Source organism: Aythya fuligula, chromosome 8 (genome assembly GCF_009819795.1).
Source record: "Aythya fuligula isolate bAytFul2 chromosome 8, bAytFul2.pri, whole genome shotgun sequence".
Taxonomy (NCBI): Eukaryota; Metazoa; Chordata; class Aves; order Anseriformes; family Anatidae; genus Aythya; species Aythya fuligula.
In genome coordinates, this window is record NC_045566.1 from 6,024,701 (window position 1) to 6,042,353 (window position 17,653).

At 41.3% G+C, this 17,653-nt stretch overlaps 1 protein-coding gene across 1 annotated transcript in view; it reads left to right on the forward strand.

Annotated features, from left to right (window-relative positions):
* Positions 1-17,090, forward strand: part of SLC1A7 (solute carrier family 1 member 7) — a 47,763-nt gene extending 30,673 nt beyond the window's left edge. Inside the window, exons 7-11 of the mRNA XM_032192034.1 lie at positions 776-1,009; positions 7,613-7,807; positions 10,902-11,036; positions 15,055-15,154; positions 16,854-17,090. Of these exons, the coding sequence (XP_032047925.1) occupies positions 776-1,009; positions 7,613-7,807; positions 10,902-11,036; positions 15,055-15,154; positions 16,854-17,090 (901 nt within the window). The remainder of the gene's footprint in view (positions 1-775; positions 1,010-7,612; positions 7,808-10,901; positions 11,037-15,054; positions 15,155-16,853) is intronic.
* The last annotated feature ends 563 nt before the right edge of the window (positions 17,091-17,653 follow it).

The following is a 17,653-nucleotide window of genomic DNA, read 5'->3' on the forward strand; positions in this document are numbered from 1 at the left end:
AGCCCAGTACAGCTGTGTGTGTGTGCTGTACACGCCGAGGGATTGTAATGCATCCAGCCCACACAAGGGAGTGTGATGAGCTCCTCAGGCTGGTACTGCCGTACCTTACAGCACTGCTCCACTACAAATCCTAGCCTGGTTTCAGCTTGCTCAAGTTAATGAGCCCTCAGGAGAGGACTGGGCTCCTGCGCTGACCTGAGGGTACTGCAGTCAGTGCAGTTACTGCTAGCTTGGCTGTCTCTGAACACCACAGTTCAGAAACTAGGTAGTCCTCTGCCCTGAATCAAACTCCCATGCAGTCCAAGAGCATGTCTAATGCATATTGGTAATTCTCTGATGTCTTCCAAAGGCCACATAAACATTTACTTAACAGCTTCCAACTAAAATCCCTGAACAATCACATCAGCACAAGCACATGAGCAGAGCTTGGGATTCATTCCCCTGCTGCCAAGGAAATGACCTGCTTTAAGCTACAAAGTCAGAGCCTGCTTCTGAAGCAAAACATTTTAAATTAATTCCTGATCAGCACCATAACCTCAGCGGTGCTGAGGGGTACCCCACACAAAGGGGTGTTCAGCCTGGCACTTTGGGCATGCTCCTTAAGTGTGAGACAGGGGCTTAACCCACCTTTTCTGACAAAAAAAAAGAGCCCAACCGTGCTGCTTCTGGGCAGGCTGCTTCTGCTGCACTGCTAGTGGGGGTACAAGAGTTTGCCATTGCACGCAGCTTGGTGGAAGTGAACGATCTCCTAGTAATGACTGTCCTTTTTGCTCAGGTATTTTCCCTTTGGAATTGTGTTCCTTATTGCGGGCAAAATCTTAGAAATGGACGACCCCTCGGCCATTGGGAAGAAGCTGGGTTTCTATGCCATTACCGTGGTGTGCGGCCTGGTTGTGCACGGGCTGTTCATCCTGCCAATGATGTACTTCTTTATCACCAAGAAGAATCCTATCGTCTTCATCAGAGGGATCCTTCAAGCCTTGCTCATTGCTCTGGCCACCTCCTCCAGGTATCACCCAGTCTCTGGATGTGTCTCTCAACATTTGGAAGCTATGAGCGGGAGCTATTGGAAGTAATGTTTGTTACATTGTTTTGCCTCAGGTTAAAAAATAGTGGACAAAAATGTTTTTTCTTAGAGGACTAAAAATGAAATAAGGGTATTTTTCCATAAACAAAACAACTGTGTTTCTACAAAGTTAATATATATTAAGGGACACGCAGTTTGTCCAGACTGTATTTTTGGCATTAGTTCAGTCGTATGGAAACATTTTACACTTTCAACTCATCTTAGCCTTTGATTTTGGGTACATTAAGAAAAGACTGTGGTTGCAAGCTATTGTCCAGCACTGGGAAAATATTTCGCTGTTCTACTCAAGGAACAATGTTTTTCACATCCTTTTTAGGGAGGGTGCCCAATGAGCTTTAACCATAGCTGAACAAAGGTACAGTGACATGGGAAACAGCTTATGGGCTGGTTAGGAAAATGACCACCAACACAGATAAACTTGTGCATAAGAAGTGCTTGAAAGGGCTGGAATTGGTTTGCATGGAGCACAGACAAGAATGACAACTAAAATCACATTTCCATGCTGCTGATACCAAAGAAAGGCAGTGTCATCGCCTCTGTGGCTGGAGGCTTGTTTCTCTGAAATAATGAGAGGAGCTGTACCTGGCGATTTTTACGTAGTAATGAAAGCCACAGCACAAGTGGAAAATGCCAGGTAAACAGATCTCTTTAGCACATCTTACATATTTATAATTTCTACTCTCAGCTGTAAAGGAAGAGGGCTGAAGAAAAGAAAAGATACCTTTCTTTTATCTCAGCTTGATTTCCATTTTTGCTTTTGCATTTTTCAAGTTATTTTACAGAGAGGCTGGAAAACAAAACTCCTATCCAATTTTGCAATGATGACAGCTAGTGACAAACACCTACCTTTGTCTACTTAATTTAGACTTCAAATTAGTCATTATTACAAAATCACTGATAAATGTTGAACATCTATTTGTAATGAAATATACACTGACAATATAAAAGGTTTTTATTAAGCCAAAAATATTTATTCTTATTAACAATAATCATTGGGGAGTACTTTGTCTAGCTATACTTAAATGCTGATTTTTGTCTTTTATCTTGCAATAATCTCTGTAATACGTTGAACTCTGACAACTGATACAGCCTTTATGGCAATAGGATTGTATCAGCTTCTTATCCCTTGTGCTTCTAATCTTAGTTTTCCTGGTCACTTCCCAAGCTTCTTGAGGAGGAATTCACGTAACCTCTCATCCTATGGCAGAGTAACCCACTTAGAAATAAAGTGCATTTGCAGTTGGTAGGATTAGAGAAGGAAAAGGCGAGTGTGGCATATGGATAAAAAGTTCTGGGAAATGTTATTTAAATCAAAGGATTTAAATAACTTCTTTTTAATAGTCAAGTAAGGGCTATTATGTAATCAGAGCATATGGCTTTGCATAGTTCTGATAAATAATTATGTGGGGTTTGCATAAATCTCAAACTCTTCTGCAATTTATCTAAGTAAATACATACACGGAGAAGTCATTGTGTAAGTTTCCTGAACTCAGACTAGTTGATGTCATTCACTTTCACTATAATTTACTGCCAAACATTTCTGCTACAAAACATTATCTTGCAATGTGGTAATTACAGTCAACGCTAAAAGAGCAGTAATCTCTCTTTCACTGAAGGGACAATGCAAAAGGCAAAACTAAAGTTGCACCAGACCTGTGCCAGAGTTGGGAAGGAAAAGAACCTAAAACTTTTGTCCCTGCTCCACTGACCTGATTAGGCTCATAATTTCCTTATGTTTCTAACGAGGTCCAACAAGGTAAATTGGGGCAGCAAGGGCATACGCAGATGGCTCTTTCTCTCATAAATGTACTTGAAGTGGTTAGGGCAGGGGCAGGCAGAGCAGAAGGAATATATGGGAATTAAAAGAAATGAGAGGAGGGAGTGATTATTTCAGTATCATTGGAAGGAACTGGCTTTCCACTATGTTTCTCTTAACAAGGTGTTTTCATGTTTAGTAGTTTCCTCCAAACTGACCTATAAAGAGCAACATACTGTGAGATACAAAGTCAAGAAAAAAATATGTGCTGGGTGGTGTTTTAAATTCTAATTAGGCTTAAATAATTAGGGCAGGCTTTTTTATTAGAACATTAAAAGTTTGTAGCTTGTGATGTCATCACATTCCCACAATCAAGGAAGATGTTAATTTTACACTCAAAGATGTTAGTGTTGGAAAAGACTCGTCAGGTTCACATTTGACACACTTGGCTATCTGCTCTGCTGCTCTAAGAGTTCTGTCTCTAAAGAACCTTTCTCAGTCCTTAAGTTTCTTCTCCATCCCCAGTTCCCTGCAAGCCGAGGTGCCCTCACTCACAGTGGGGTAGGCGCAGGGAATTTGCCTTTCCTGTACACCTGAAGTGGCTTCGACATCCCAGTGCAGACTGCCAGGAGAGGATATTGAGGACGCTGAGATAGTGCTCCCTCCCCTTCCACCATGCAAGGAACAGTTGTGTATATGCAGGCCCTGAGCAGCTGTAGTTTGGGAACAGCTCTGGCACCAGCTGGCAGCTCGGCCTGTCGGTGGTCACCAGCAGGACTTGCCACCTGAAGAGATTTAGGGCATTTATGGGCAGAAGCTGATGTGCTACCAAAGCTAAGGTGAGCCCTAGGAAACAGCTCTGAAATTCCAGGTTCGGGGCTTGAACACCGCTGACAAATTTCACTTTTGCCCCTGCTTACCAGTGGGTATATTTTGCAAATCCAACACAGGTCCAACATGGTTGTTAATGTTTTTCTTCTCAAATAGCAGTGTCTTGTCTAGAGATAGCTGAACTTTTCACCTTCATTACACTGAAAGGAATGGATACTGCACATAACTGAGCGTTTGCCAAAAGAACATGCACAAATAATTGGGGCTGGACAGGAGAGCTGCTTCTCCCGACAGTCAGCACATCTGCATGTGGTTAAATAACACTTGCCACAAGGGCATTATATAACACTCATAATGTGGGTATTGGATTTTAAGATCATCTAAGAGGAGAACAAAGAGCTGGTTTTAAGCATACCGACGGTTTCTTGCAGATGTTTCTGTGTCACTTCACGTCTACATCCAAAGATAGAAAGGAAGGCACAGATCAGTGTCCTGGTGCTCATTCCAGCCAGTCTGCACCTGTGGAAACCTTTCTTTTCAAGCAAAGAGTCACACTGCAAGAGGAAAAAACAGTACCACACACAAACCCCCAGAATGTGACACTAGGGAACCTGAAAGCAACTTAACAGTCATCTCATGGCAATGATTTTCTTGAATGTGCACATTATTTAAACCCACTTCCCATCAGTGAAAGGTTCTGCAATGAATTTTCAGGCTCTGTATCCAGAAATCCCAGTCTCACAGCAGCATTTTGGGCTCACACAGATGTCAACAGAGAGGTAGGAACAGAGAAGAGTTCTTGTATTCCTTTGGTGCATCTGTTTAGGACACAATGATCTCTGTTCATACTACTAGCACCAAGCATGGCACCACCAGGCCACCAGCCCCCGCACTGTGCACGGCTCAAGTTCACCACATCCAAAAGTTGTGTTCAGCACATGCTGGTATCGCCACCTTGCCCGGCTCTGGGGTGGTCAGGGGTAGCCATGGATTTTGGACTTGCACATCAACCCTGATCCTGACCTCTCACTGTATTGAAAGAGCAGTATTTGGCTTGCAGACAGATTCCTCTTGTTTTTAGCTTTCCTCATTCCAATGTATGAGGGAATTTTGTTTTTCTAGGTCACCTTTCCATACCATTAATGAATTAAAGCGGTGTCTTCTCTGCGGTACATCCCATCAAAAAGAAGCAATTTTCATCTTCTCTGAAGACAAACAATAAAACACGAGTTTTTCAAGGGTTTTGCTGCTTATGAAACACTAAGGTCTTGGCTATTGCACAGTGTAAATTAAAGGCAGATTTAGCAAAAGGGAGATGAGATCAGTTTGTTGATTTTTTGGAGCAAATATCAAAATGCATTTGAATGATAAGATAAACAGAGCAAGCTGAACAGCTGTTCTTCCACAGTGACTAGCTGTCTTTGTGGCTCACACTACTAAGAGCTTGGCCTGATCCAGCATTAGCTTATGTTCAGTCTCTCCAGCTGCAGCATTTTATCCCAAACAAAATTGAGATAAGACTCTAAAAATGTATTTTTAATTGTTAAAGTTAGCGCTAGGAGAAGATACCTCTCCTCTTAGCTGAAAGCTTTAGAAAAGTTTTTAAAAGACTTAGCAGATTAAGATCAGTGAAGCAGGTTCCCAAAAGGGAAATCAGGGATGTAAAGTAACGGTCTTATAAGAAAAAACTTTAAAAAGTCTGATTGTTTCAATCCAGAGGAACAAAACTGAGTTCTAACATTGCATGTTGTAATAGCTGGACTTATTTGTGCAAGAGCATATGCATAAAGCACATAGAAACAAATTTTGTGTAAATTGAAAATAATACATCTAGGTCAAAAATTATGTTTCTCGCCTGAGGAGTAAGTTTGGGAGTGTCCTTCAGTAGGAATAGTCAGGACAGATGCTCTGCCAGCTCTAAGATGTGGTGTCATAAACTTGATTGAGACTGCATGGAATACTTGTCTGTGCTAGGAAGACACTAGGATTTGTAACCTGGAAATGCACTTCCTTTAAATATCTTGCACAAAGTTTTTCATCATCATTGTACTTACATTCTGTCCACGTTTTTTATGGTAATAATGAAACACAAAGCCAACATCTGGTGATGTGCCCTAGAAATTTTACTTCTAACAGCACACAAAATTAAAAAAATTACCTGTCTCTCCATGAGATAATGCACAAGTCTGAAAGTTGAATTTTTGCAAAAACGGTGTCATACATTCAGCTTGTAGCAGTGGAAACAGATACAGAATTTGCTGGTTGTGCCATTGGTATTATGGGATATTTTTCACAATCTTTTCCACATCTCCACCGAATCAGATGTCCATTAAAATCTGCATGTTTCACAGCTCAGATCTCTGCGCTTAGAACTTGGAGGCATTTAGGTTTAAAATTCTGCTGTGTCAAAGGGTGGAAAAGGACTTGGAGGATTAATTTTTCTCTTCTTTTTCCCACAAAGAAAATTAGACAGGTTTTTGTTACAGAAAAGGCAAATGGCCAAGGTAAGACTGTTTTTAAAAACAAATAACCTTCTACAATTGCAGCAACTGCAGGGAAGGGACATGGTGAGTCCTAGGTTTACTAATTGCTTCCTGGCAATGCCGACAGCTGTAAGAACATCTGCAAGTGTTACTGGGGTGGTCTGCTCCAGTTACAGCTCCACCAGGATTTTCTATTCTCTATTACCTGTGAGCCCTCGTCTCACCCTTTTATTTTATGAACAGTTTATGGCAAACAACACATAGAGAATTTCAGTCATTCCCAAATGAATGTGTAAAAACTGACAAGCATGCCCGAGAGAGAAGTGACATCTAGTGTGTAGTTGGGGGGTTCTGCTTTGCTCCGTTTGGTTTTCAAAGTAAATATTCATTAAATATTAGGACTGGCAGAATGAAAAATTTGAACATAACCCAGTTGCCAGAGGAAATCAGATTTTTCTTTCCTTATTTACACATCTAGTGAATTACTTCTGCCCAGATTTGTGTGGTAGTGAGCATCTAGTAAATCATTCACCAGCCAGACATAAGGTTATAAAAACCAGAGATATTGTAATGAACACATCCTCTCGTAGACCTCTCTTGTTCCTTTCGCACTTCTCTTGCAGGAAGCTACTTTTCCTTTCCAAACACTAACTGTGCCTTGCCTCAAAAAACAGCTTGCACAAATACAAATTGACAGCTCCTACTCATGGAAACTTTTTGCTAATACATTCCTGAATCTTTGGGGTTATATCAGGGCTTTCAGAACCTCTCAGGACTTTGTAGATGAAACGTAATTAATGGAGAAAGAATTTATCAATCAATTTTTTTAATTTTTTTTTTCCATTAAGAAGAGATAATGTCCATTATAAGAGATCAGAGGTGTGTTGCTGATGTGAGGCGCACAACACAGTGACTGAACAATCTGGACTGCCCAAACTAGTGAAAAGACACCTAAATTTCACTGCTGGGGGCATGTAGCTCACAAGAGAACAGAAAATTAAAGACCTCAGTATCATGATACCAATATTTGTCCAATAATTACCTACCTCTTTAAAGAGGTAACTCTGGAATAGTTTCAGAGATTGCTATTTTACATCTATTTCAGTAGTCTCCAATACTTAGCAATACATTAAGATCAGTATCACAACAAGGAAAAAATTTTGTCCCTTCCTTGTAATTGACAAAGCTTTAAAAAATACCCCCTCACTCACGTGATTGCAATCGAGCCACTCATGACATACTAATGAATGTGACCCTGAATGGTAAAAGGCAGAATGCTACAAAAATAAAAAGCTGAAGAAATATAAAGACAAATATGTTTGAGTATGTTACTACCTAAAAATGCATGCGTCTTATTGAAAACAAGGAAATTTACGACTTGATAACATTTAATAATATTTCTGTTCTTGAGAAATAAAAGTAACTCAATGTGTGCTTCCCTCCGCTGTTTTGCAGTTCAGCCACGCTGCCTATCACGTTCAAGTGCTTGCTGGAGAACAACCACGTGGACAGGAGGATTGCCAGGTTTGTGCTGCCTGTGGGAGCCACCATCAACATGGACGGGACCGCGCTCTACGAGGCGGTGGCTGCAATCTTTATTGCACAAGTCAACAACTATGAGCTGGACTTCGGGCAGATTATTACTATCAGGTATAAACCACAAACTCCACATGCCCAGAGTTGCTTGTCTTGCTGTGTGATTCTCGTATCGTGCAATGTTCAGAACAAAATTCATCTTTGCAGTTATCAAAGCACCTATTTCTCATAGGATGGTAATTTTTTAAGTAGTGCAAAGATCAAGGACTGTAAAAAGGGAAATTGTATCAGTTCCATCAAATAGAATTATGGGGACACCACCAAAAAAAGGGTTTCTGTTTGAGAATAACTGTCTAATTTTTACTGTTAGGCCTTAATCATTTACTAGAATTTGAACATTTTACAATTATTGTTGGCGTTGAAAAAATTATTTTAAATTTCAGTTGTTTTCAACTTCAACTCTAGTTTGTCTCTTCACATGAGAGGAAAATGTTAAAAGCTAAAGGTCCTACATCAGATAGAGGGTACAGTGGGTGTTAGGAAGCTCAGGCCTTGAAGGGAAGGAAGAAAGACGCTACTGTCAGGGCAGGTTTCCATCAAGATGTCCTAGCTCTCAGGTATTTTTTAGATATCTTCTCTGCTTCTTGTTAAAGCAGAAACCATCATAAATAACCACGCTCTCAGTGGTAGAGTGTGCTGTAGCTGCATACTCTGTCCTTGAAAGGTCTGTAATGGATCCAAGAGAGCAGAAGATCCAGCTGAACAATTACTGCCAGAATAACTCCAGTGGCTGCCAAAGAATGCCTCAGGGACTGAGACCTGCAGGTTTCCAGCAGAGAACAAATGATTAGAAAAACATTCTTCATAGTCAGAGCCTTGTGCAACATACTTGAGATCTGCTTACCTACCCACCCAGTGACCTCAGCACTGCCCCATTTACTCTGCTGGGCCTTGCCCATCTTCTGCTGGACTTGAAGAGCTTCATGACAAGAGGAGAGTCCTGCAACTAACCCCAGATGACAGCTGGGGTTTGCCAATCGACTGTTGGCAAGATTTAGTTAGACTACAAGCAGAAGAAATAATGTGTGCCCATATGAGCTCTTGCTTGAGGCTCTTGTTCTCTGAAAATTATTGGAAATTTAGTCTTGTGATCTTGAATTTGGGAGTGTTTTTAGAATGTGGTCCCAAAATATGGCTCAGACCATGGGCAGACATTACATGCACCTAGAAGTACAGAATGGTGATTTGAAAAATTAAGGAGAAGGAGAGTGATGGTAAATGGAAAGAAGTTTTATCTTTCTCTTAGAAGAACCCTCTTTTATCTGTTTATTTTCACTGTCCATATTAAGTGCTAGTGCATAAGAACCAGAGGGAAGTAAAGACAGTAGAAGGAATTTGTAAATTAAAATTAGAAAAATACAAGAAAGGAAAAGAAATAAAAAGACTGGTTTGTAAAAGAAAGGAAAATAGGAATTCACAGTGGATCCAGTACCTAAACATCTGGATGTCTGAAGGCCAATTATAACTGTATTGTATGGACCAAACCTGCCCTAGATCTTGATACTCTAGGAACTGGAGAGTTGAAATTCAAATATTCCTTAGTCACAGAATATCTTTTGCTGGAGAGGAAAAATGTTAGAAAAAATAATCAGCCTACTTGGTTGATAGTTTGTAAAATAAATGTTGACAGTTTATATCAATGTGATTATGCAAACCAAGATGTAGCAGAAGAAGAAAGTAAATATTCCCATCAAGTGAGACTATTACAGGAAGAAACGTCTACATTGAGGACAAAATGCAGTGGAGCAGCAGATGAACTTGTCTGTATAACGTTAGTTAAACATTCCTATTTTGCTCCTAATAAAGTCATGAGACTTTCTAGACTGAACTGACCTGGGAGGCAGAAGCAGATCTAATGAGCTAGCCAGTTTAGAGCACTGACTGGAGAATCTTTTAATATTCATTATACTTAACTCTTATTCAACTATTAAGCTTCTGTCCCTTCCTTCCTATCTATATTCTGCCTACTAAAATGCTATTAGGATGCTATACAAGCTATTTTTTTTTCAAAAATCAGTCTTAAATCTTTCTCTTCCCCCACCACACCCCCACACAGATGTATTTTTTTATTGCTGGAAAGGGCTCTAGTTATAAATACCTTTGCTGCTCTACTGGTACGCTGTGCAGCTGTGAGCAAGATACTGGCTATCTCAGTGTCTTGGTTTCCATATGGGTGAATACTGTTACCGTCATTTTCCTTCAAAGGAGGTTGATGAAACTGAACTGCTTGCCAAAAGCTCTGAAATTCTGGATGAATGAATGCCATGGATTATCAGTGTATATGCTTTATGTCATCCTTTTACTATAGTCAACATTCATCTCTTGTCTTTCTGCTGGATGGCCTAGCTCTTGCAAGCAGTCAGAGAGGAGGAAGTGAATATATACAGTCACTTTTGCTCCTGGAAAAAGGAATGAAATCCCTCCCCTAAAAATAGCATTATGAAGAAAATCTTAAGCCTGCCAGGTCCACTCTTGCCCTGGTCTCCCATTCATTTCTGCTTGCCTGGCTGAAAAAATGGTGTGAAGGTCAAGTAAAAATACTTTCCAGAAACTGAAGAGGTACAGTCACATTTATGCTCACTTCATATTTAGTTCCAAGTACGCAAAGCCATGTGCAAGAGCTTCACCCTTGGCCCAGCCTCTCGCCCCTTGGCCAAGCCTCTTTGGGACGGATTGACATGAAAGGCCCGAGCTGCAGCCAGCGCGGATTTGCCTGGCACAGGAGCTGTGGGTGATGACTCAGAGAAGTGTGCTGGGAGCTCTGCTGCCAGGGGTGAAGCCACGAGCGGGGCGCTGGCAGGCGCAGGGCACACAGCGCTGCTGAGGCTGCGTGGTGCCGTGACCCGCGAGGAGCTGGCATATAGCAGCCCACAGCCTGGCCCCTATTCCTCCTCATTTGTGAGTTTATGAGATAAAACAGAACCTCCTCAGCACAGCCAAGGCTGCAAAGGTAGAGGGTGAGAATTTAGCCCTGGGCAGGCCGTTCGGCCAATTCTTGCTCTCCAAACTGGCTCCTACCCACCAAACACTGGCACTTCTGTGAAGTATAAGAAGGATTCTAGTTTAGGAAATCTATAGAAACATGGCTTAGTTTCTTGCAGAGCAACCCATCACCAGTAAAGCTTACTCCTTTCTCTCTTTCTTCAAGTATCACAGCAACAGCCGCCAGCATAGGAGCTGCCGGTATCCCACAGGCCGGCCTGGTGACGATGGTCATCGTTCTGACCTCGGTCGGGCTCCCGACGGACGACATCACGTTGATCATTGCCGTTGACTGGGCGCTGTAAGTAAGGTTCAGCTTTCCAGGTGGCCAGGGTGGCAACTGCTAAAAAGGGTGATGGACTCCAGGGGTTTATTAACATGAACGTGCAAAAAAGGCATGGGGAGTAACTGTTTTGGTTGAAACAATGCTAATGTGGTCTCAGGTGAAAGACTGCTGCAGTGAACATCAGACTTTAAAAAGACATAGACAAAGCTTTAAGGTCAGGCCAGACAAACGTCCACCAGGTGCAGCTCTGGCACCTTGCCTTGGACAAGGACTAGAGGCTGGCATTCCTCAGAAACGTGGTTTGCCTGCACTCTGCTTCTCAGCCCCCTGGCACTTCAAGGACATACACTCCACGTAGTGACACTCACTGCCAAAAGGCCTGAGCCAGTGCTACAGCAAGCAGGTACGCCCGTAGAACCACACACAGGCCTTGCAAGGCACTACGCTGGGACTAACGACAGCATCCTTTTAGCAGGGATCCTGAGGCAGTTATGCTCTCTCTAGTTTCAGTGCCAACTAGCCTTCAGCAGCAAATATAGCCCCTTCATGGAGCCCGTTGTGCAAGCACAGCCCTTCTGTAGCGAAGTTGTTTTGCAGGATCCCCAGCCACTGAGACTTTCACAGCAGAAGCAGAGGCTAAAACTTAACACACAGACTAGAAGGGAGTCCTGCTACCCAGGAAAAGAAATAGCTTAAAAATTCCTAAGTAGTGGTTTATTTGGACTCTTATCTTGTTGTGTAAATGTCCATAAAACAATCAAACTACTTTGAATAGTCTAGGAAGATGAATTGTAAAATACTGGTCCCCAGCTCATTAGCATTTCAAATAATTACATAACTAGCGTACATATCCACAAAGAAACAGTCCTTTCTTTTTTTTTTAAATTTAATCTATATAAAATGTATCTCCATTACCAATCTTAATGCAGTAGAGCTTAATTGAATCAGGGTTCTGGATAAAAATTAAAAGTTGATTCCATTCCATTGCCAATTTGGTTCAGCTTTAAGTCTCTGAGTTTTCCTGCAAAGAACTTTGAGAAGGAATTCTTTACTTTCCTGTTCAGTGTAACAGAATATTACTACTATTAATAGGAGTCATGAGAGTTGTGTTGTATGCATATTCTAAGAAGTATTTTATTTTACAAATACCAGGAATATTCTTATGTGAGTGATAGCTAACATCTGCTGTAAGCACCCAAACTTGGGAATGGCAGTGCAGATTTTAATAAAGCAGCCTTTCTAATGCTAGTCACTGAAGCTCCATAGCTATAGAAGCACAACAAAAGTCAAAGTATTTGAAGCTGTATTACAAAAACCTTTTCCCTCTATATTGCTCAGTTTTCACCCAACTCTTGCAACATCAACATTTCATTGTTTTTCCAGTAAGTCTTCCAGCGTATATGGGAATTATGTTTCTTTTTGTTTAACAAAACATTTCAAAACAGCAGACAAAAACTGTAGTTCCAGATGGTATTAAAAAGTGAGCAAGGAACAGACTCAATTTTCTGTCTTTTTTAGATGACCTTTCATGTAAAAAGTATATTTCAGTATTTCAGCACTTGGTTTCAAGAGCCTGCAGATGCAAAGTGTCAACGTGGTTGACATGATGAATATTTTCAATATTAGTTTTGGAAGTACTGGAGTATGAAGAATGCTTAACGAAGGCTGATTAGATGAGCTCACAAGACTGAAATACCCATTACAATGCATTGCAGGTATTGCAACTCACTTAGGTAGCCATAACATGTATGTGAACTTCATACCTTTAGCTAGTGCCTGGAGACAAAAGAAGAAAATTAAAATGTTTATCAGCTAATTTATGAAACACGAGGTAAACGTTTTGCATCTTTAATTATAATAACCTATAAAGCTAAAATACCACTGCAACACAGTGCAAGAAATGTCACTAGGTGCTGGTTGGCCTCTTAGTGGAGAAATGCCAGCGTTGTGTGGTATGGTTCTACTCATATGTTGTGCTGACACCTGCGTGCACACAGGAACATGGAGCAGAACGCGTCCAACACTGTGCCAGGCAACCCATTTGCTTAAGAGTTTCAGTATGGTGCAGAAAACTTCTGCCTTCAGAACAGATCCAAATCAGAGCCCAAAACAGAGTGCAAACTCATGAGCTCTGCTCATCCAGCTTCTCCTCCACCACAGCTCCTTGCACAGTCCAAAACTAACAATCCAAAACAGCTTTCCAAGAATCAAAATCAGATGATCAACCAAGGGAAAAAAAAAAAAAGAAAAAAAAAAAGGGATATGTAACAGGAACACCTATCCAGTTTGTGCCATTACAAGTATTTTTCCCTGCCTAACACATTCTTGTGGGAATTTTCCTCCAGGGCAAAACCCAAACACAGAACAACAGGTATCAGAAAAATAGATTCAGCATACAAGTCAAGGACTGGGATCAACAAATGTATTTAGGTATAGGCTGCGGAGTATTAGTGATGAAGATACTTGCAATTGCATGTACAGTTTGGGTAATTGCCCAGGCAAATAACATTTCATGCAGGAACTGTTCCTGTTAATTAGGCAAGCAACTGCATAAACATTTGCATGCATTGATTACATGCTGAAAGTGTACAGAGAAAAAAAAAATCAGAGCACAGCTTCAATTTTTTTCTATATTAAGATGCAGGATCAGAAATCTGGGCACTGTTGATATTGGACGGTCACTAACCTTAATAAGCCAAACATCTGGAGATTTCTGAGCCTCTGTGTTATAACCCACATTTATAAATTAAGTTACCAATATGACAGCTTTCAGATGTGTATGTTTTTCTTGGAAATTATGCGATATATTTCAGACTTAAAAGCTATATCATCTATTTGAACTCCCATCAGTTTTAACTAATAGATTCCAAGCAGCTTCAAGTGTAGCACTTGTCTATGGCAACCACTTACTCTTGTGTTTTTACAGTCAATATTTTTATAGATTTATTTTTGAGATGGTGGTGGGTAAAAGATGTAAAATGGGGAAAAACTGATCACTTAAATAACTAAATGAAAAATAGTGAAACTGTATATATATATGCAATATTGTCAAATATATAAAGTTGGATTGGAAAAAAAGGTAACTGAAAATGAAGGATCTTTAAAAGCCAGAGGTGCCATAGCCACCATAGCTTTTTCAGAAATTAACAGAATTTAAGTATCATAGAGTCACACAATCATCTAGCTTGGAAGAGACCTCCAAGATCACTTAGTCCAACCTCTGACCTAACACTAACCAGTCCTCCACTAAACCATATCAGTAAGCTCTACATCTAAATGTCTTTTAAAGACCTCCAGGGATGGTGACTCAACCACTTCCCTGGGAAGCCCATTTCAATGCCTAAAAACCCTCTTGGTACAGAAGTTTTTCCCAATATCCAACCTAAACCTCCCCTGGCGCAACTTTAGCCCGTTCCCCCTTGTATTGTCACCAGGCACGTGGGAGAATAGACCAACCCCCACCTCGCTACAGCCTCCTTTAAGGTATCTATAGAGTGCAATAAGGTCACCCCTGGTCAGTGCCTGTCTAGTTTGTGAGTAGTTATTTAGCTATCTTCTTTTAATTGTGTTGTGCAAATTCTACCAATACACTAATCTTCTTGCTGAGAAAATTTCTTGAGATTGCAGGACTGAGCCCCTGATACCTACCAGAAGGTACTGGTTGTACTGGCTGCCCTTTATGTTTATTGAGTCCGGGCACAAGCCTCCAAATGAGGCCGTAACACTGGAGCTTAACATAAAAATACAGACACAGATGCAATCTTTATCCGCTGTGTTAAACCTTTCTAGTGCTGAATCAATGTGCATGCATCGGAAGGCAACAGCTGCCCTGGTTACCTCAGCTACAAATTAACGTGTGGCAGCACAGCGCACTAAGCTCAGAAACAACTGGAACACCCAGCCGAGCAGCTACGTAACTAAACTTCAAACTTGTTAGCTCATAAAAACAGCCCAACTGGCAGTCAGCTTTTATGACTGCAGTGCTGAAGGTGTAGGCATGTACCCAGCTGACCATTACCATGTCGTTTGTCAGGGACAGGTTTAGAACGATGATCAACGTCCTGGGAGATGCCCTGGCTGCTGGGATCATGGCCCACATCTGCCGGAAGGAGTTCATCAAGGACGGCGATGAGGTAACAGCACACGAGGCAGGGTGTGCCTGCACAGATCCCACAAGCTCTCAGCTTCCCACGGTTGTTTCATTGAGTTTACAAAAGGTGCTTCAGGCACAGTCCCGGGTGTTTCAAGCCACTGCGTTAGCATAATCTGAAGCCACCATTTCAATAATTTCCATTCTGGACTAACACAAGCACATTGCCCCATTCTAGACTTCAATCTCAGGCAACTTCACGCCTAATACATTGAATACAAGTCCCTTCTTACAACTTTGTTCTCTAGCTCTTAATCCATACATCACACGTGCCTCCCTCCACTCCTGTGCCCTTTTCCTTTTTGCCTTGGCATGCCTCACTCAGTCTGTCCTTCCACCAGGAACACCTTCTCTACTCTTCCTTCAAATCCTCAGCAGAGGAGCTCTGTAATTCCCAAGCCCATCATGCTCAGAGGTGCTCCCCCCCCACTGCAGCTACTGGCAGACCCGCCCCAGCTTCTTCCCCAGGGACAGGACAGTTTACACAGAAGGTCCCTCATAGGGACAGGCATCCACATGGCACGTTTCATTTCTGTGTCATTTGTAGTATTCTACTCACCAGCAGAAGTTAAAAACAACAGTACTAACAGCAAACCTTTATTTCTGTTATTATTTCTCCCATTTTACAGTCAGTCTTTCTGGTAAATCCCATTCTCGTGCCTTCCCAGAATATGCATTTAAAATTCCAGCTCTTTCAAGTTTTATAAAGAAAGACAGGTCTTATCCTCAGAGGTGCTTAGCACCTGCAGTAATTACTGATGACAGGATTGGGCCTGAATACGTTGGCTGCACACATTGCGTGTTACACAAAAATACAACCTAATGGGAAGGTACCAGCAGCCACAAAGCCAGAAGTGCAGTCTGGCTCCCTGCATAATGCAGGCCCGACAGTTCACGGCTGTATTTAGAACTGTCGGAACTCAAGAAGAGATGTTTCAAGAATATAAAATCCCTCCTAAGGGATTATTTAGTCATCTGTGATGAGATTTTTCTTTGCATCATGCTCTGTAATTGCATTAACATATACCATCAGTCTGCCGTAAGTTTTGGCTGCATAATTTGTGAGTTAGTAATGTATACACAAAGCCGTGTTTTGTCAGCTGCAAGCCCACCTCTCTGCCAGTATTTATGTCTTATTTTCCCCACCAGAACTTCTGGTTTGATTTAAAGGACGCTTCAGTATTTAACTTATGAATCACTCCATAAAATCCTCTTTATTTCATTAGAAATGGGACAAACTAAAAAGACAGGTGTTAGTTCATCAGGTTAGAAGAAAGGCAGGAGGCCACACCGAATGCCTTACTGGTCTGTGTAATTGCACTTCAGAGCAGGCACTGCCCGAAATTCAGCATACTGAGTCCATATCTTTGGAACCTGAAAGTCTAGACTTTATGTACACCACTTCTGTCACTGTATTGATGCAAAGAGGTATCACTGTGGGTAGAAGTTAAATTAAAGTTGTGGTAGAATTTACATTTTTCCATACTTAGAGACTGCCTCACTTTGTCCAGATGGTGCAAAGATGCTTTAGTATATATAAGAGACAGGTCCTGGAAGACTGTGGGGGCCTAGATAATCCTGGTGAATGCAAAGCAGACTAGAAGATTTCAAAGTAAAAATTTCCTTCCTGTTGTATCCAGCAAACAGTGGCAGTGTTCCAAATCTTGCTGCTTTTCACATAGGTGCCATTGATCTGTGAAACTAAGCCTATTAACATCCATCAGATTGTGGCTTACCAGCGAAATGGCTGCGTGAAGACCATGAATGAATCTCGTGGACCAGAAACAGTGAAAGGGTTTCAGCACCACATACCTGTACAAGTGGAGCAAGAAGAAAGCCCAGTGGAGAATCACACTAAGAAATCCAACAGTAAAGACCACTGCACTATTGAAATAAATGAACTAGAAACAAACGTGTAACTGCTACACTCAGTGGTATCTCACACCCCAGTGACCTGATACCCAATCTCTACCTCACAGCTGGAAGAGGGACTTTTTGCCTTGAACAGAAAAAAGTGGGCTTATCGCCACTCGGCTTGTCCTGGAGCTAGGAGACCAGCTGTGAACGTCAGGAAAGGCACACAGCCTGCAAGAGACATGGGCTTCGTTAGGTGGAAGATCTTAATACTGAAAAAATATCTAATGGATGACTACTGTTTTATCCTGCAGTCATTTGACTCCAACATAGTATTTGACACTCCCTTGGCTTCTTTTTTTAAAAGTTTCTTTTTTATTTGACCCTGTCTGATTTTTTTAACCAAAGCCTTTTTTTGTGACTCTCAGTAATTATGAGCACTGTATTTGTATATATATATATATATATATTTGCTGTGTGAAAATGTTTCACCAAAACTGCTAAGGATACTAGTTTTGTCTAATATTCATGAAATATAGAATATGTGCTTAGTTTTAGAACAGCGGTAAGAAGATCACACTGATTTCCTGAGCTCAAGATGTGGTGTATGTTACCAAACAACACCTCG